The sequence below is a fragment of the Ambystoma mexicanum genome, chromosome 11, assembly GCF_040938575.1.
Source record: "Ambystoma mexicanum isolate Mex_15411 chromosome 11, UKY_AmexF1_1, whole genome shotgun sequence".
Lineage (NCBI taxonomy): Eukaryota > Metazoa > Chordata > Amphibia > Caudata > Ambystomatidae > Ambystoma > Ambystoma mexicanum.
The window spans coordinates 1,168,819,277-1,168,839,683 of record NC_090934.1 but is presented as its reverse complement, the minus strand read 5'-3'; the positions used below and the strand labels follow the sequence as shown (position 1 = coordinate 1,168,839,683).

Sequence of the window (20,407 nt, the reverse complement as noted above, 5' to 3'; positions counted from 1 at the left end):
GGTCCCGTCCACCTTACGATCTGCAGCAAGGGCTTCCTGATGCAGCAGGACATGGCAGTGGAACATCCAGACAGGGCCAAGCTGTCGCTGGCGGCCTTGTTTGTGACCAGCTGAGGCTTCAGCATGTACACTTTTTGGATGACAACTGAGACATCATTCAGCAGGCAAGCAGACCCTCGACCTGGTCCCAGTATAAGAGCAAATGGGCTAGGTTCTGCCATTGGACATGCAACAAAGGTCTGGACCCTGTCGCCTGCCCGCTGGATGACCTGCTGGTGTTTTCAGCACACCTGGCTTGTTCTGGAGTTCAGGTGGATACTTGCCACACTTTTGGCGGCCATTGGGGATTACAAGAATTCCCTTAAGCATGTGTTTTCGGTGGCCAACCCAGTGGCTAAGGAACACCTTAAGGGATTGTGTAGGCTTTTTCCTCTGGTGCATAGGCTGCACCCAGTCTGGGACCTCAATGTAGTTCTTGCAGCTTTGCAGCGCAAGCCTTTTGAGCTGATGGCCTCTGTGGACATCCGCTTGGTAACACTAAAGATAGTTTTACTGGTGGCTCTCACCTCTGTGCGCAGGGTTAGTGAGCTGCGGCGTTGTCTTCGTGCGAGCCCTTCACCATGTTTCACAACAACAAGGTCATCTTGCGAACTCACCAACGTCTTGCCCAAGATGGTCTCTTAATTTCATCTGACTCAAGAGATCTGCCTGCCGGTGTTCTTCCCTAACCCGTAGGAAGAGGTAGAGAGGGCCCTACAGTCTGTGGCCTCAAGTTTTACCTCTCTTGGACAAAATCCTTGAGGAAGTCTAAAGTAATATTTGTGACATTTGCAGGCTCCTCCCCCGGCTCTCAGGCTTCCATCGCCCGTTGGAGGGTTCAGGCCATTTCAGAGGTGTAACACGGCCATGGGCAAACCAGTTCCTGAGGGGATTCATGCCCATGAGTTCAGTGCTGAGAAGGTGGATGTTGCGTTTCAGAGACATGGTTGTTAGGATGTCATCAGCAAGGCGGCTATTTGGGGCAATGTGTCTGCCTTCTGTAAGCACTACTCCCTGGATAACAGCTCCAGCCTTGATGCAGAGTTTCATCAGGCAGTTCTGAAGAACCTTTTTGCTTCATCCTAGTTATGAGGCAGGTTATCACAGCTCCACCCTATGGTCTTGTTCGGTGAAATCTCCCACAAGGATGGAGGAAAGCGGGTGGGATGCATGAGTAATTAAAGTTACTTACCGTAGTGACTAGAGTACTCCTACTCCAGAGTCCTCTTTCCTCCATTATTTTTAAATGTTTTTATTGGCATTTATATAGTTATAGTCTTGCTATTCAACTTCCACTTTTTCATGCCTGCATTTAGATCAATAACAACAAATAACAACTAACAAACAACTTCCTACACGTGCCATGTGTTCGTTATAAAATTGATTGGGGGCAAATGGTCCAAGTCTGGGGCCCAGTTCTATTTGTGCTCTCTGTGTCTTCCGGTTGGCCAGTGTCAATTGGATGCTGTGGAATGTTTGGCTGGGCATATAATGGGTGACTCCTGCCTTAATTGTGCACTCATGGGGATTTGTCGTCGGACGGGTAAAACATGTCCCAGATCAACGCTTTCCATGCTACACACTTGTCGTTATCACCGGGTTCCGATCTGTTCGCTCCCTCCACCCACACCTTGGTCTCCGCCTCTGAGCACCGTTCAAATTCCTTATGACATTTTTCATATTGTGGTCCTGCAGCACTCTTCCAGGACATGGCGATAGTTCTCTTTGCTAGTATGCATGCCAGATCCATAAACTTGATAAAAAATGTGGACTATAAAGAAAAATTATGGATTTTCAACCTTAAAACATTAACTCAAGGGTTGAACACTTTGGAGCCCTGGCATGCGAGTTACTAACATCAGCCATTCTACATGTAATTTTGCACTTTCTCTCACTCTCCCCGATTCCTTATGTCTCTTATACAGAGCACACCCACTTCTTGTGCATCGTATATGACGGCTATAGGATGATGTCACTGACATATAACCAGACTCTTCTGCCGTATTAACCCAATCCCATAACTGGGCTGTTGGGTCAAAATTGAATATTGGTATTCTAATATAATAATTGGCAACTTGTAGGGAAAAAGGGTAAGTGTTTAATTAAGTTTTTTTTTGGCCTTCGATCCGTCTACGCCGATTGGATGTTGATTTAATCTATTTAAACTGGCCGCCCATTTGGGCAGGTGTTGTTTCTCGTGTCCGACACAGATCGGGCGAAAACACGGTCACGCTCCGTTTTCGGTATAGAATAGCAGGTGCCTTCATGTGATTCACAACACCCTGTTTACACTGGGCGAATGAAATGGCCTCGACCCGTTGTTTCTATGTAATGATGGGAGCCTTCGTTCTCTTGCAGTGGTGATTGCACGCATGACACTGCGCTGTTATGACTGTGTTTTTCAACACTTAGCTCCAGACTATGCAGATGGCAACATGGGCCCCTGGATGCCTGGAAGAATATTCTAATATATGACTTTACGTTGCTATGACAGCACGCATAAACGTAACATCATGTGACACAATTACAAATCATGTGCTCATGGCAACGCTATTTGATCTTCCCGGGAGAACCTATACACCCGCGTTCGCGTCTGCAGGAGCTCCTTACGTTTTGAGGAAGCAAGTCGCCAATTGCTAGCCGAGTAACTTCTTTAATTTGTTGGAGGTAAGTGAACCTAGGCGCTAGAAATCCATGCTGCTTACCCACACCACGACTGTTAAGCCGCGAGAGTTTAGGGTCTTAGATAAGTTAGGCGGACCATCCCCTGCACTTCTACTGTTCAGCCTGAAATTTTTATATTATACCATTTTGGGGCCCAGGTATTCCGCCCATAGTTAAGTGAGAACATTCAAATTAAGGCTTTGGCTGAATAGCGGGGCCAGCGTTTAACCTTTGTTAACCACAATGAGCTGCACCCCTGATTGACTTGATTGACAAATCTTAACTTAGAGCTTAGAGAGTGCCTTCTGTTCTGTGTTGTCTGATTTAGGGACGGAATACATCTCTGCGAGCCAGTGCAAGACGTAAGCACGTGCCAGTACCCACATCCCTAAAGCTGTGCCACTAATTGGACACATTAGGTAAGACCGCCAATTACACTTTTGCCACGATGGAGATGGGGTAATATGTACCTGTATTCATTTATGTCTATACCTTACAGGGTAGAGTCGTAGTGGGAACTCAGTAATTCCCTGTGCAGGAACTAATTTCTGGAAATTGTTAAACGGAACCTACAGCTGATTCAGCCACATTAAAAATGACTTTTTTCCTTTTTCCCTAAACCAAGGTCAGTTATTCTTGTCTGCAGTAACATTTGTGTTAGCTCAATAAACTTAAACATGCAGAGATGAATAACATCTAGCCCACTTTTTCTGAATATTGAGTAGTCATGTGGCATCCATTACTGCACGGTCTTTGGTATTAATGTGGCCAGTGGGATTGAGGAGCCATCTCAGTTCTCCATATATGTCCTTCTGACAACTATGGCCCTCACTGTTGGTGTTTCTTCTGCCCATGACCCGATTCCACTGTACTTTAGGACACCAATTCAGAATGGTTGCACTTTATCTGTTTGACGCCCACAGCTTACTTTACAGATATTTACTGTAGGTAGCAGTAACAGCAGCAGCAGGCTGTTGCTCATGTTTACATATTGATTTTTAATTGCATATTTGGTTTTTAACCTATCGTACCATGTTGTCATCTAAGTATAGGGGACTCATGAGTTTATGTCTCCCGCTTTCTTTTAGAATGCAAATCTTGTATCTTCTGAAGAAGATGTCACTATAATAGAGTATTACGTCGAAACCGGTAGAGAGAAACTTGAGATGAGGCCGTGGTTGAAGATTTTTGTGACCCATCTCAATTGTCTGGCCACCTTGATTACCTACTGTGGCTAAGCATTTTGACTTCACATTCTTTCTATAAATAATCCAATTGATGAATTATATGTCATGGTCTTTTATAGATTTTATATATTTTGTATCCCTTGGAGCTTTGTATGAATAGTTGGATGGTTGATGTTTGGATGTGGATGAATGGCTGTACGATTGAATAGGATGTATTTTATCATATAGATGTGTTCTTAAAGTTTGTTCCTGCTATGTAAATTGTTGCCTTAAGTGCAGATTAAAATCATGATTTGAGTCATATATTTAAATTGTATCAAGTTTAATAAAATCCCTTGATACCTATTTTCAAATTGTATCCTCTGGATGTCTTTCCATGATCAATTGTTACATTAATACCCTAACCCAAAGTGTGGGGTCCCCCGTGTCTTTCAGAAAACATAGATCCAGAAACCTAACTACATGTTTGTGTTTGCTGATTCTGGGATAGGCACCCAGCAGGAATTCTTTCAGTGACCCCTCATACCTCTTTATTCCAGCCTCCCTGCAAGCTCGCTCTAGGTGTGCCCAGAAACTTCGCACACGTACACACCCCCAGAACATGGGACGCAGGTCAGCATCCTCGCACCACAGGCATTGTGAACTTGCTTCCTTGTTAAATGTAGATATCCTTTGCAGGGTCATGTATGTACGGTACAGTACATTCAGTTGTATTAGTTCGAAGCGCTGGTTCCTCGAAACTGCTTTAGGAAAGCCCAGTATTCTCTCCCATTCTTTCTCCGTTATGTCTGCACCCAGGTCTTTCTCCCATTACTCTTTCAGTACTGTACCCTTGGGGTTAGGTGTGTCTATCAGCATGCTGTATAGCCGAGAAATCGGCCTCCAGCCGTCATTTAAATTGTACATCAGGGTCAGCAGTGGGTCCGCTTGTGGTTCCTCTGGCCAGCCCTCCCACCTTTCTTTGGCCACTTTCCGGACTTTGTGATACCAGAGAAATTGCCCGCTCGGCAGCTCCTCTTTTTCTTGCATTGAATCAAATTCCCTGAAGACACCAGCTTCATATACATGTCCCCATGTGTATATCCCTTTTCCCTCCCATTTCCTCACCACAGCCATGTCTGTGCTGTCTTTGCATGTGTCTGCCGCTATCGGTACTTCTGGTAAGTAGGGGTGTACTAGTCTCAGTAAGGTTTGTGTCATTCTCCATTCCTTCTTACCTAGTGTCACCATCAGTGGGATGTGATTCGGGCCCTCTTGTGTTACCCACAGTATTTCTTTTAGTTTGATGGGAGCCACCAGGTGTTGCAGTAAGACTGTTTCTGAGGTGGACTCATCTGCCAGCCACTTAATTATGTGACTGAGCTGGGCAGCCAGGTAATATCTCTCAAGGTTTGGCAATTTCACCCCTCCTTTGTCATATGGTAGGTATAATGTTGCTAGGGAGAGTCTATGGCGGTTAGCGCCCCACAAGAGTTCTCGGAGCAGCACCTCCAAGGAACAGAAAAAGGACGCCCTAACATAGCAGTGCACATTGTTGAAGAAGTACAAGAACCTCTTAAGAATAATCATTTTGGTGATGGCTACCCTACCTAACCGTGACCGTGGCAACTTGGACCAGAATTTCATGGACTTCCTCAAGACCTGCACCACGGTGTTGTGTTTGTGGATTTGTTCCGGTGTGTGTCTAATGCTTACCCGCAAGTATTTAAACGAGTCCACTTCCCAGTTAAGTCCCACCACAGGCAGTTCGTTGACACTCTGAGCCCGGCCAACGGAAATATGCAGGATTTGGTCTTGCTAAAATGGATCCCGAATACTTTGGCATAGTTATCGAGTATGTCCAGGATCACCGGGACATTCAGGTGCGGGTCTCTCACATACAGCAGCACGTCGTCCACGTAGAGTGACAGCAGGTGTCCAACTCCTCCAACCCAGATGCCAGCATCTAGGTGTTGCTTCGTGAGGTATATTGCTATTGGTTCAAGGCCCAGCACATATAGCATTGGGGATAATGGGCATCCCTGTCTCGTCCCTCTCTTTATGTCCCAGATCGCCGACACCAACCTCCCTGTTTTGACCCTAGCCTTTGGGTTTGTGTATAGGATTTGAACCCATCGGATGAATCCCTCCCCAAATCCAAATTCCCTTACTGTCGCCACCAGCCATTCCCAGTATTTTGAGTCAAATGCTTTTGTGGCGTCCAGGGAGAGTATAGCATATTGTTCTTGGGAGTCTGCTGTTTGCGCAAGAATGTGCTGTAGTCTGCGTAGGTTCAACGCAGTGCTGCACCCTGGTATAAACCCATTTTGGTCACTATGTATCAGGTCCCCCATTATCCTGTTCAGTCGCTTGGCCAATATTGTTGTCAGGATCTTGACGTCATAATTCAGCATCGCTATTGGGCGGTAAGAGTCACATTCATCTATTGGCTTCCGGGTTTGGGTATTGGTATAACTAGGGTTTCCCTCATGGATTCCGGCAGCTCCCCTTTGGTGTATGCCTACCGAAAACCTCAAGCAACACCAGTGTTAGGGTTGCCTCGTATGTTTTATAGAACTCTGGGGGAAGTCCATTGCTTCCTGGTGTTTTACTGGAGGCTAGTGACCTTATTGCCTCCGTAATGTCATCCCCTGTTATGTCCGCCTCTAAGGTTTCCTGTTGTGACAAGTCTATTTTGGGGAGGCCTATTTCATCCAATGTGTTTAGTATGTCGATTTGTGGCACCTGGTGGTCATGGCTGTAGAGATGGGAATAGAAATCTCGGAATGTATCATTGATTCCCTGTTGTGTCCTGTGTGTTGTGCCTGTTATGTCTTTGATCTCTGTGGTTTGGGATCATGGGTGTTCTCTCCTGCATAGCCAGGCTAGCAGTCTGCCTGGCTTGTCGCCCTCGGCGTGTGCTTTTGCGGTTTTCACTGAGTAATCAAACTTTGCAGCGTGCCTCTGATTTACACTGTGGGGGTCCCTCAGATCTATTTGGTGCCTTGCTATCAGGTTTCCTATGTAGGCGTCCTTGGGTCTGTGTTCCCTTGTTTCTGGCCACAAGCTATGGGGGTCTCGTCTTTTCTGTGTGATTACAGCACGTTGGTCAGCGCTGTGCGTGTTCCGTGCAGTGCCGTGCTTTGTTGCGTTGCAGGTGTTGCAACGTTGTGGGCCTTGTTTCACCTGCTCCGGCCCCAGTTGGCGCCTCTGTGAGCACACAGCGCTGCACCAGTCATGGCTATGCCTTTACATCGCCCCTTTGATTGTGCTGTTGCCCCACCCGTGTGGAGGTCCCTCAGTTCTATTAGCGCTTTGCTGCCAGGCTTCTCGTTTGGGCGTCCTTGGGTTTGTGTTCCCCTGTTTCTGGCCGTTGGTTATGGGTGTCTCAGTTCATTAATGTAGGGACGCAACACGTTTTGTCAGTGCTGCGTGTGTCCCATTTAGTACTGTGCTGTTGTTGCGTTTTAGGTGCTGCAGTGTTGTGGATCTTGGTTCCCCTTCCCTGGCCCCAATTAGCGCCACTATGTGTGCCCAACTCTCCACTAGTCCGGCGGGGACCAAGTCTCAGTGTGCTATTACTGTTGCCTTTAGTTTTGCCGCTGTGATCTGCTTTTCAATCTCGTGGTTCCAGCCGTACCTCGATCTGCGGCACTGTCCGCTGCTGTCCCACGGGTCTAGGCTAGATTGCTGCACTCCCGTTGTTATGGCCCGGCTTCGTGTCTCTTGGTCCGGCCCGGCGTGTACCGTGGGTAGCTTCCTCTGCCGTCTGCCTGCATGAGTCCCTTCTGTGCCTCATCTGGTTCATTGTGGCCTGTGTGTAGCCTCCCCTGTTAGCTCACCGATTCGTGCTCCTCCGTGTCACATAGTGCCTCCAGTGAGCTCCAGGCCGCCCTCCAGCACCTTGCCGTTGTGGTCGCATGTTCAGGTTTGCGCTTCCAGCGCCCTTCTAGCCTCGGTCCTGCTCCTTGCTTTCTTTCTCTGCCGGGCTCTTGTTGACTGCAGCGTTGGGTCGTTGCCTGCACCCTTCTGATCCTAAGGGCCACTCGTTGGGGCCGCCCGATAACCTGTGCCTCCAGTCCCCTTGGTTTTTCCACGCGCGGCTCTAGTCTTGCGCTTCCCCTCTGCTGTTCCTTCACCTGGGCTGGGTTCGCCGTCATGTGCGAAGTGCGTCGCTGCTACTGTGTCCAACTCGCTTGTGGAGCCTTGTCTCCAGCCGCCGTTGGATTCCTGCGTCGGGGCTCCCCACGTTATCTCACGTCTCTGCCTGTCCTCAGCTTCTTCCTCCTCACCGCTGGGGCGCTGGGTCCGCCATCTTGGATTTGCAGGGGGGTCCACTTCACCGTCGCCTCAGTTCACTGCCTCTTTCCGATTATTCTTGCTTTTTCACTGCGGGGTCAGGGAATCGGTTGCTACGTCCGCCCGTATGCTTTTTTCCACTCAGGTCGTCTTTTTTCGGGTAGTTATTCAGGATCTTTGAAGGATCTCGGCAGGAGCTCAGGACGTATGCAGCCTCACGCCATGAGCTCAGGACGTACGCAGCCTCACGCCTTGAGCTCAGGCCACGCCCCCTCATCTTCCCTCCATAAGTTCCCCACGCATTCCCCCGCTAGTATGCCGAGTGCTAATATGTACTAAAAGTGGCCAGGTATGTAAGTGTCTGATGTGTTCAAAGCGGACTGAGGTGAGGTGCCGGAGGGCGGGGCCTCGGCTGAGCATTCCAAAGGTTCCAGTACCATCCCCATGTTCGTGGATGCCCACAAGGATGGAAGAAAGTGGACTGTGAGCTATGAGTGCTCTAGTCGCTACGTTGACTAGCTTTAATTTAGTTAGCTATATATCACTTCCTCTGCCTATGTTGATGCTGAAATAAGGTAGTTACGGAAAACTGTTGTTTAATTTGTTACAGCTTTGTCTTTTAGCTCACCCATGTAATCAGGCTCGAATGCAATATAGTATGTTGCTGAAAACAGCTGCTCTGAGCACATGTTCGAATGCTATGCTAACTTACTGTTACTTCTATGGGAACCCTTCTTCCATTGCCTTTAGCACTATTTGATTGTACAGGAGTGTATACATGGATCACTCTAGGTTCTTGTACTCTTTGGTCTATTTGGGGGAGTGAAGTGTAATCTGTCGGATGTTGTAAGTGAGTGTTGTGTACGAAGAGCTGTAACGTGAAGTGGCCTGCTGCATCTCGCTCTGTTATGATAAAAAATAACTGTCGGAGAAACCAGGCTCACTCATTAATTTCAGGTGATGATACACAGTCATCTTTATTCATTGGCTTGCAAGTCAAAGAAACAGCATCCTGCATCTAACGGGAGCCCACTTGACTGACCTAACCTACCCACAAGATCCCTTAATTCAAAAGAGCACCAGTAACCTGACTGCTCAATGGTCGAGAAACCTACTGCTAGCCTTCCAACACACTTATCCCACCTCCTGCTGAAAGAGTGAACCCATTGATTTCATGAAAGCCCATCTTTTATAGCAACTTTTATAGCACAATATGACTACTTCCGGTCTTCTGATTCTGGCTCATTTATGAGCAACATTATTTGTTCAGTCCATTGTGCGTGGGCCTACATCCTTGGCCTTGTTAACTCAGCTGGCCTGCAACCTTCAGACCGATTTGTGGAGCACATCCCAGAGTGAGTCCTAAATTCATGTTCATAGTTCACCCGGTACAATGTTAATTCATCAACAGTGTTTTTTTCGATGGGTTTTGTGCCGAATTTCTTTTCTTTGAAAAAACGAATCGAAAAATATAGATGGGGGCTGATAGTGTAAAATTAATAGGGGAGAAGGGGTTGGGCGATGGACCCCTCCAGAATAAATTCCAGCAAAAAAATCCATCGAAAAAAACATTGTTTGTGATTGAACATAGAACCAGCTCACATACACGTGTTAGCAAAGCCAAAACTGGACAAGTACCCTAAAAGGTCTAAGGGAATGTGAGTGATGATTTGCCATGGGCTAGGAACAGGTTGTATTAAAAATGTATTGGTAGAGTCCATCTGTAAGAGAAAATTCCCCACTTTATCCATTTGTAAAACATGTATTTATTAATCAGGACTCTTCCTCCACCACTGCTTGCAGCAGATTCATCAACGGTTGCAGGATCAAACAATGCCAATATATCCACCTAAAATACTAGCTTGTGCAGGTGTCTTGAACGGATGTATGTATACAGCTCAATGTTTTAATTAGCCATGTGCACGCTCAATAAAATAGAAATCTCGACTTTTTTTCCAAACTTTTGCCACTATTTTCTTTATATCTTTACAGCTAGAAAAATGTGCTCAGGACCTGGGCAGTACCTCCAAAGCTGTTGGTTCATCAATGGCACAGTTGCTCACTTGTGCAGCCCAAGGCAATGAACACTATACAGGTACTCTCTACAGCTAAGAATGTATATGTCATATTCTTGGCACTAAGTTGCCGTTGCTGATAATGTGTCATAGATTTTCAGTCCACATTTTCTCCAAATATCACATGGCACTACCAGAAATGCATGCTGCAATTTAAGGGTTTTTCATGGTAGTTAAGGGCTTTTCATGTTGTGAATGTAGCCATACTTCAATTCTTTATCTCAATACATACATTTCCACAAAAGCTATAACAAATTGTTCCAGTCTGGATCTAAAGCTGGATCTAAAGCTACAATTTACCACTTTTTCATCCTGCGGTGGGTTCCAGTATGGTTTTGTCTGACATTTATGTCCAAGTTTGCGATGCTAGTGTATTCATAGTAAATGATTAGTGCTAAATCCTGGGTTGGTTGAAGATGATTCACGTACCAGTCTCCCCACTTGACTATCAAGTTTAAGTCTCAGGACCTGAAGTCTAAACGGGTTGATAGGAAAATAAACTGTCTTGCAGGGGTAGCTGCTCGAGAGACGGCTCAAGCTCTGAAGACCCTGGCTCAAGCAGCTCGCGGGGTAGCAGCAACCACAGATGATACGCAGGCTGCCAAAGCTATGCTGGACTCGGCAAAGAATGTAATGGAGGGCTCTGGCATGCTCATACAGGAAGCAAAACAAGCTCTGGTAGCACCCGGAGATACAGAGAGCCAGCAGCGACTGGCCCAGGTACAAACAATTCTGCATGAAGCAATGTCTTTCTTGCAAAGGTTGCACGAAAATTTTGAAATATCATAAAACATGTTAGTGTAATCTGAAATTGGATACCATTTGTGCATATATAAAGATGTATTATCAGTTGGGTGAAATGTTTATTTGTGTCATTAAATCGTAGTTAATGTAAAGAGGAAAGAACATAAATGAAACACTTAATTAGAGAGAAAATACTATATTAAGTATGCCTTGTCCAGTTAATTGCATTCATTCAAAAAGTATGTTTTCAACAGTTGGCCAGTTGTTGATAGGTCTGCTTTACAACCAATTCTAAAATATCAACTTATTTGATTAATATTTGGGTTCTTTAAAATCCGAGATGTGTTAATATTCAACCTAATCCAAATAATTTGAATGAAGTTAGAAGTCTTTGTTGAGTGTGATCTTTGGTGGAGAATTAGCTATTGGTGGTTGCAAAAAACCTTTTCTGGGACCGAAATTGGATTGGATTGGAGGACTGAGCGCAAAACCCTCTTCTTCACTGTTCAGCTTAATGTACAGAATTCAGGTTCTGGCCCCAATCGGCCAATATGAGAGGCTGAAAATTCTGACAGGTGCATGCAGATATGTCGGCTAATTAGAGTGCTGAAACATGTTGTGCTACCTGTTTCTATTGGATTCCTTCCTCTCATTGATTCTTTATCTTGGAAATAACCTCTGGCTTTTGAAATATTTTTGCAGCTGCTTTGAGGCCATAGTGAATTGGACATCGTGTGTAGTATGTAGGAGCCAGTTGCGCTCCAAGACCCCAGTTCCTGTTTCTGCATGCTCAGACTTTGCTTAGGATTGCCACTTCTTTGTTAGTTTAACCTGCGTTTGTCTCCCCACAGGCCCATGTCTTCATGACTTGCAAAGGTTAGGCAGTCTAATTCTATCCATGAGTTCAGGAAAAGTCTCAAAACTCACTTGTTCAATCTTGACTCAGACTAGACTACTTTATTACAGATCCGCACAAACCCGTTCAGATCCGACTAGCATCTTCAGCTCTCCCTTTTCTCTGCCATATCTTATGTCTCTTATGTTTTGTTTTGTGTGCGCTTTGAGGCCTATGGGTGAGTAGCGCTTTATAAAAACTACAAATAAATGGAAAAGCCATGGCACAGGTAGGCCCTGCACAGGTGCTGTTAAATGCATCACAAAAGTGCTTTCCTCTCTGCAAAATAGAGTGAAAACTCCAACAAATTTCTCAGCTCTCTAGGTGCCTTCCATCTGTAAAGGAGATAAGGCATGCTCCACACCCCAATAACCAGAAGCTTCTCTTCTCCCTGAGGAAGCAAGTAACAGGAAAAGAAAAAGAAGAAACAGCACAGGAGGTATCCTTTCTCATTCCTCTTCCTCCTCCAAGTAGTAACAGTCACTCATGGTCCAGGGAGTTATACTCTGACTCAGAGGAAACAACACCTTCAATGTTTTAGGTAACATTCCATATTCGCTTTGAAACAGGAGGAGGAATTCTGCTCAAAGATGCTAGACTTCTTCTCCAAGGCCCAGTATTAAAAGAGGGCCTGCTGCACCTTCTAGGACTATTAATGGAGCCCCTTTTGCCTGCCACTGCACTCAGGTGAACATATCCAGACCTTTCATGCACAGGTAACTGCCTCCTCAGTGTTGTGCAGCTCCATCTTCCATCGTAGTAACTTCAGCCCCGGGCCTCTCTGTGCCTGTAAGTGACGTTTCTTCATGTGAAAAGTGTGAGAGGTAGAAACATGCTCCTTCCTCCAGGACTGAATGTCTGACCAGTCAGATCTTTAATGGTGTTCCCTTTTGAGCTTAAGTTCCTTCAAGGAGGGAGAACTATGTGAGTGCCCAAAGTAATTTGGTTCTGACCTTCGTGATGCTGGTAGCCTAAACACAACTGAAGCTCTTCATTTTATGCAACTTGAGATCAAACAGGGATCCTCCTTTACTGTTCCTACCACTGTTGTGCAATTTTTGAGAGGGTTAAACCATCAATGTCCACCCCATCAGTTTGTTCTTCCTGTGTTGGATTTTAACCTTGTTCTTACGTTTTAGATGGGGGCATAATTTCAGCCTTTCCTCTTGTTCCTTTTGAGGTTGCCCACCCATAGCAGGTCAGTGAGCTCCATGCTATTTCTGTCAAGCCTCTTTGCCTAGTCTTCTGCAAGGAAAATGACTTTCAGTGTGTGACTCTCACCTGTCGCAGTAGATCCATTTCATGATCTTCTTCCCTTAACTTCCTCCATTTAAGATGGAGATGCATACTGCAAGTTTTCACTAAATAATCCAAACGGGACAGGCAGCAAAGGTAGGGAAAAGAGTTATTTCTATATAGCTGTGCAAAAATTAGTTGTGAAACAGTATAGTATCCTTGTCCCAAAGTTGAGGCCCCTAAGCACAGATACTTCAGGATTTAATAGGGTGATGCACTGTAAGCCTCATACAGAAAGTTAACGTGACATGTTCTAGCATGTTACATTAACAATGAGCTTCCTAATGGTACATCCTCCGACCTTTGAGGGCATGGATTTACTGCATTATTTAGGACCTGTACAGTTCCGCTCAGCCAAACCGCATGATATAGACCCACGCCTCTTGTGGATCTTTCCAGCACATATAACAGTATCCGACTCAGCAAGTAGAGGTGACATAGTTCTTTATTCTTGTTCTAAAATACTGCCTTCAACAGTGATGCTGAGCTGGTAACTCGAAATATGGCGGTGTCTCATCTTGGTCAATGGTTCTGGTACGTATAGGACCTGTGAGAAAGGCATGGTATCAAGAGAGATGTCACAGACAACAGAGATATAGTGAAACCAAGCTTTACTAATAATCATGGTGGTATAACGCCTAACTAACCCTATGCTATGGCAGATTTCCCTGCCTAAGGAAATCTAACGAAAGTCTGTGTCTGTAAGTCAAAACCAAAAGTCTGTCTGTGTCAAAACCCTATGATTGTTCTCACAACTACAACAAAACTAGTGGGGAAATGTTCTCAACTAAATAGAAGTGTTCCAAAGTAAATGATCAATGATTGGCAATTTAAGTTCTTTGAAAGTTCTCTGTCTCAAAATCAATAGAGTTCCAAAGTAGTCCTGTGTAAACAAAGACTGATCAAGTTCTCAGGTTACATTCTGCAGATTCTCAAATATCATAGTTCACATCACTTGCCGCTCTCGGGTTTCCCTTCCCCAAATTCCAAAGGTAACAAAGTTCACACCACACTGTGATCTTGGGATTCCTTTCGCCAAGATGAATATTTTCCAAGTTTTGTTCTCAGGGTTCCCTTCCTCCAGATTTACCTTCAATAGTTCACTGTTTCTTCCGCTTATCAGTTTGCAAAAAGATCATGGGATCTACTTGACTCTTCCTTTGGTTAACTTCACCAATGATTCACTTCTTGGCTGCTTTTCCACCTATTGTGGTTTTTGGTCTAGGCACAGTTGTCAGACCACCCTTCAGAGTTCACGCAACCAGCAACCACATGTGCTTTGAGTCTTGATGTTGGAAATGTTCGTATTAGGAAACGTTCTGGTCTAGGTGCAGTTGTCAAACCGCACAGTCCACCCAACACAGGTCAAGCAACCACAAGTTTCCCAAAGCTGATTCTTAATAGTTCACAAGTCCATGCTTTCATTTCTTTTTTGGGTTTTCATATGTCTTTCAAAGTGTTTTCTAACCAATGGACACTTGATTTTCCCAGACTGTTCTTACAATTGTTACCACCTTATAGTTTCATTAAAGTAGCAACTTTCTTGTCATTTAAGATTTCCAGAATTGCAGCATTTACTTGGTTTCATTCAAATCATGCTTTCCTGTTATTCAATATTCAAAATGTATAACTTTACATTGTGTGAGCTCGAATAATGTCTTTAAAACTATTCAGTATTCAATAGATGCAAGTTTTTGTTTGTATGTGCTCAGCAGCTCCTTTCATTAAGTACTGTATTCAATATTTACAAGATTTACTTCTGCCGGTTGAACAGCCCATTTCATCAAGCTCAGTATTCAATATTCACAAGGTTTCACTTATACGGGTTCAGCAGCTCTGTTCCTCAAGTTCGGTATTCAATATTCACAAAGTTTCAACTATACAGGCTCACCAGCTTCTTTCATCAACTTCGGTATTCAATATTCACAAGGTTTACTTATGCGGGCACAGCAGCCCCTCACAGCGCCCCGGACTTCCCAGTCTCTTTAAGAGCCTGACCATGTTACTGCTGCTCCACTCTGCGGCTTCCCCCCCTCCACATGGGAGAAGTAACTTGCTGGTTCGCCGGCTGCTTCCTTCCGGGTACACCAACCTTCCTGCTGGGCTCTGCCTCCGCTCTTCATCTACTTCTGCTCTCCGCCTTCCTTCACAAGGCTTCCCGGTCCGGCTCGGCCCATTCGGCAGGACTCCCGGGATCTTCAGTGGGCCCCTTAGCGTCTCGGCTTCCAGCCCGTCAGCAAGGGCCAAACTTGCTTCTGTTCTCGTTCTGCTCCTGCACCACCTGCATCTCTTGCTCCCTCTCCAGCTCTCTGACTTAAACATTTTATACTCTTTCATTGATAATGGGCTGCGGGTGAAACAAAGTATTCCTAGTTGCCTGACCTTGTTCAAGCCCATTATTGCAACATGCCTGACCTCTCTTCTTCATCACAGTACCAGAGTGGTGTTGGCCATAGGAAATGTGTACTGCTCCTAGTTGCCTCTTCTTCTTCTCAGTACTTAGATGCAAATTACTGGGAATGATACAATGAGATTGATAATAGCCCAAAAAGGGCTATTATCAATCCATCTTGGGAGGATAGTTTAGGGGCAAAGTGCTCGCCTTGGATGCAAGACGACACGGAGAAACACATGTTCGATCTCCGGGTCCGCACTTAGAAACCTCTGGGTATTAAGCGCGTTATAAATAACCTATCGGTTCCTAGTGATTGCATCGAATGCAAAAGCATCGAATGCAAAACCATTGAAAAAATATGCATCGAAAAAATGAATTAAAAAAAAAAAAATGTAATGGGGGTTCCGCCCCAAGCCCTGTTTTTTTACCCCTAAAAACCCATTACAGTAAAAAAAACTTTACCTACAAAGAAAATGCATTTTTTCAATGCTTTTGCATTCAATACTATGTATTCGATGCAATGCCTGTATACCAACCTATCATATCATATATCAAGGTTAAGGGAGGGGAGAGTAGGTCAGTATTAGAAAAAGGGGGATACCATGTCTTGCCTTCGGGTACCCTCTCGCCAATCCCCAAGGACCCTCCACTCAAGTGATCTGAACAGAACATCTCTGGTCAGTAGACGTGGGAGCCCCTTCAGGTTTCCCACAGACCCTGTAGAAAAAAAATACTGTCCGTCTCAAGAAGAGCTTTCATCTTCTGGATCCCAAGAGGGCTTTCAGATTATGTGCCTCATGGACAAGGGACGGGAAGGGAATCTATCTCTTCGCTGATGCTCATGGTGGCAGGGGTGTTACTGAACACTCCATGTCCAATATGATTGCTGTCTGCATTTCTGAATGATGTAATTGTGGCTAACAAGATGTGCCTGCGGGTCTCATGGGCTCCTTCTACAATAGCACTAGCGGCTACCTCTGCTTTTTTTAAACTCTGCTTTATTGATAGTTTTGGGGTATTAACATGCAAATATGATGCAAAACAATAAAATAAATAGCATGTGTAGGGCTTGAAAGGAGGAAAATGGCTTCAATGAAAAGGGAAAGAGAAAAAAAGGTGCATTTCAGAAAAGCTAAGGAAGTATGAACACAGTCTGGTTGTGGATATGCACCACTGCACACATTACAATGCAGTCTCAGAACAGGGGAGGGGGGCCAGGGAGACAGCTGTCATGCTCACCTGGTCTCCACGGGGGCGTAGCACATAGTCGTATGACCGATATCTGTACTGGCGCAGTTTTGATGGTATGTTGGCGTCCTCTCCCTTTTAACCTCCCCAAGAGGCGTTAGCCTGCAATGGCAAAACAAGATGTTAGCTATGAGTGGGTTGGATTGGTCCCACTACTTGCCACCACATGAGGCCCGACTCCTCTCCTCCTCACCTTTGAGTTTGATGAGGCTGGCTCTCCGTCCTGCTTAACCTTCAGCAGGGGCGCGGTAGGCACAGTCTTTTTCTGGGCGCAGTTACCTCACTGTTCCAGAGTGCTGTTACTGTACGTTTCGGAATGCTGGGATTATCGGGTGAGTATCTACCTCAATAGCAGCTTGGTATAGATGCTCAAAGTCTTATTGTCCCAATGTTTAAACATATTTGTTTTCTCTTGCAGATGCAGTTTTGGTGCAGAAATCAAGTAGAAGATTTGACTCTACCAGGATGCTAAATAGTTGCCTCCAGGTGAGTAGAACGCGGATGAAAGGTGCTGAGTGACTGGAATAAATGTTTGTTCAGTACTGAGCGCGACTAACCTGCTGTTCTTTTCCTGTTCCCTTTTGCAGGCGCGGCATGGTCCCTAGATGAAGAATGGAAGAACCGCTCCAATAAAACCAGGAGGAACGCGGAATCCCGGGTGAGTATCGGCACCTCCGTGGACGTCCTTTCAACAGAGGCGGCGATCAGGAAACCAGCTGGAGATGCGACCGATGGACCGGATTGCAGGTAGTGTTTGGTCGCTGAAGTAACATCTGTTTCTTCTCTTTTTCTATTTCCAGGCGCCGATGGATGGAAGCACTGACGGACGTGGCTGTAGAACCTTGAGGACAGAGCAGACACGGTGAGCGTTACGCTGCAGGAGTGCAGAATAACAGGAAGCATGTTCTGCATGCAGGGTGTGGCTTATATAGCCTTGTAAGTAGTTCCAGGTAAAGTAGTCCCTTAGCCACACCCTGTCTTCCCAAGAAAAATAGTCCCTCTGCCCCTCCCTGGAATATACCAAGGCCCAGCCTCACTAGGCAGGTTAAATAGTTCCATGAGTTCAGCCCATTTCATGAGCCTGGCATCAACAGCGCCAGGACTGAGTCCATGAGGCTCTGGGGTGCTTCCTTGGGGCCTGACAAGCTCTTCTGGGTGGTGGGGACTGGGATGGGCCCAACAGCTCCAGGGATTTCGGAGCTCGCACCATGACAACAGCTATGACAACGATGCTTGAAGAAAGGAGGAAAATACATTTGCACCCACCCCATCCCACCCTCCACTGGGGATTTCACCCCCTCCCATAAAGTGGAGTCCATATCCCACATTTTACTTTAGCTGACAAGTTGAATGGATGAAAGGTGACGCAGAGTGGAGGGCTTGAGGAGAACGTCTAATATATCCCGAAAATACACGACCCACCAAAGCCTTATTCTGGAAAGGTTTGGTAGGGAATTGTTTAAGGTGGACATAATATTTTCCGATGCCCATGTTTCCCATATCTTGGCCCACCACAAGTTGATAATTGACCCATCCAGGGATTTCCATGATTGGGTGAGGGTCAGGCAGGCTGCACGGAGAAGTTGTGTGAACAGGAATTATAGGTCCCTGCTTAAGCATAGGCGTCCTCCTGATCGGTGTCACCTAAGATAAGTATAAGTGGGATCATTTGAACCCTCTGTCTAGTGAGTCCCCCTGCTCCTTGAAAGGATCTCCTTCCAATAGAATTGAGAATGGGTGCATGATCACCACAGGTGTTCCAGTCTGCCTAACAGGCTGCAACCCCTCCACCACACCAGGGAGTATCCAGGGGAGATTTTATTGAGTCGGTAGGGGGATAATACCAATGCATCATCACTTTTTAGGAATTGTTCTTAATGAGGGTGTATTTGTAGTTTATTTTCGTGCCCTTGAACAAATTCGCTACCTGGAGATCAGGTAGAATCTCCTGCTGGAGACCCTTCTCCCAAGCCATGATGTATGTACATTTTTCATCTGGGTCTGAGCCATACAAAACATTGTAGATCTGTGAGATCTTGCTTTTGCCTTGCTTTCTAGTCTTCAATGAGCAACTCTTATGGCTGTGGGTTCGCTAGCCCCACCAAATGGAGTCTGAAATCCAGTGTCTTATTTGGCAATAGTACAACCTCTCTCGTTTCGGTAAGGAAATCTTCGCAATGAAATCCTCAAATGAGCATGGGCAACCATGGGCATAATTGTCCTGCAGTTGTCCCGGACCGCCCCTGAACCAACGGTGGGAGGCCTTAGAGTCTTGCCCTGGTGTACAGACTGGGTTACCAAAGACCGTTTAGAGCAGGCCTCAGAGCTTCTGCTATTGTTGATTTAAGAAGATGGCCTCCCAGTGACTGTTTCTGTCTACCCACCAATAGGAGTGAAAATAAGGAGATGCGGGAGCAGGCTTGACCTATGTGTGGCCATCCTGAGTGAGTGAATTCCTTGCACCATCTGTATATTTGTGCTAATTGAGGTGCCAGGAGATATTTCCAAACATGTCAGACTCACAGGCCGCCGAGCGCAGCTGATTGCAGCTGATCGAAATAAGACCTTGTGGGCGGATACGGGACTCAGGGGTTGCTTGTGCTTAACCCCCAAAATAAACAGAACATGTTCTGCTTCATGTCTAATAGGGAGGGTTTGATTATCTGGATAGGGAGGATAGTAAAAAGAACTAGTAATCCTGGGAGTATGTTCATTTTAGCCTACCCTAGGGAACTCCAATGGCAGCCATCTGGCTAGTTCCGCAGTCAGTGCTTTCAAGTCGGTGAAGGCGAGCGTCCCCCAGATAGCACGATCCTCCCCACAATGAGAGACAATAATGGACTCTCCCAGGATGGGAATAAGGCCAGGACAAAGTGCCGGTGAGCTTAAATGGGAGTTTATCAATCAGAATAGGGCATGCAAAGAACTCTGCAAACTCCGAGAGCGCTCTGTCTGACAATAGCAAAGACAGGCGTATATATTTACAGAATGCGTCATAAGAACCTACATGCTATAGGGGGCACAAGTTAGTAGGGATTGGGTGACGACGACTAACTATAGGTGTTGCTGCGATGTGGTTTGCCGTGGCTGGAGGACGTCACTGGTTACCCTCGTGGGTTGGGCTGGGCCTGGCAGGTCAGCTGGGCTCATCCGGACGGTGTTGTTGTGCCAGCCGTGACCAGTGTCAGTGATGAATGTCTTTCCTGGCTTTCTGCCCTAGGGCCACGCACACCGCAGTCATTCAACATTGCAATATTATCTTCCCTGGTAAATCTTCCAATAGGTTATTCTACAGGTTAATGCAACACAGGAGGAATGCACCTAGAGTGGGGTCTTTTGGCGATACATCAATACATGGTTACCATCGTCCTGTTGACTGGGTATCATAGGTCGCGAGGTTGGGTCTCAGGGCATGGGACAGGCGGTGCGCGTTATCATGTCTTGTTAGAAGTCATTATGGATGTGTTCCTGTAGTGTTGCCATAATATTGGGTGTCCTAATTTTACAGGGGCCATTAACCTAAGGTGAGCCGGTGGGTCGTGGAGCCTAAGAAAGGGCGCCTTTGGATCTGTGTTTTTAGGCCGGG

At 45.9% G+C, this 20,407-nt stretch overlaps 1 protein-coding gene across 11 annotated transcripts in view; it reads left to right on the top strand.

Moving 5' to 3' along the window:
- TLN2 (talin 2) overlaps nt 1-20,407 on the top strand; it is a 7,472,684-nt gene that overhangs the window by 2,201,227 nt on the left and 5,251,050 nt on the right. For all 11 annotated transcript variants that reach the window (XM_069624483.1, XM_069624482.1, XM_069624486.1 and 8 more), the window contains 2 exons: nt 10,161-10,263; nt 10,755-10,963. In XM_069624483.1, coding sequence (XP_069480584.1) covers nt 10,161-10,263; nt 10,755-10,963 — 312 coding nt within the window. The remainder of the gene's footprint in view (nt 1-10,160; nt 10,264-10,754; nt 10,964-20,407) is intronic.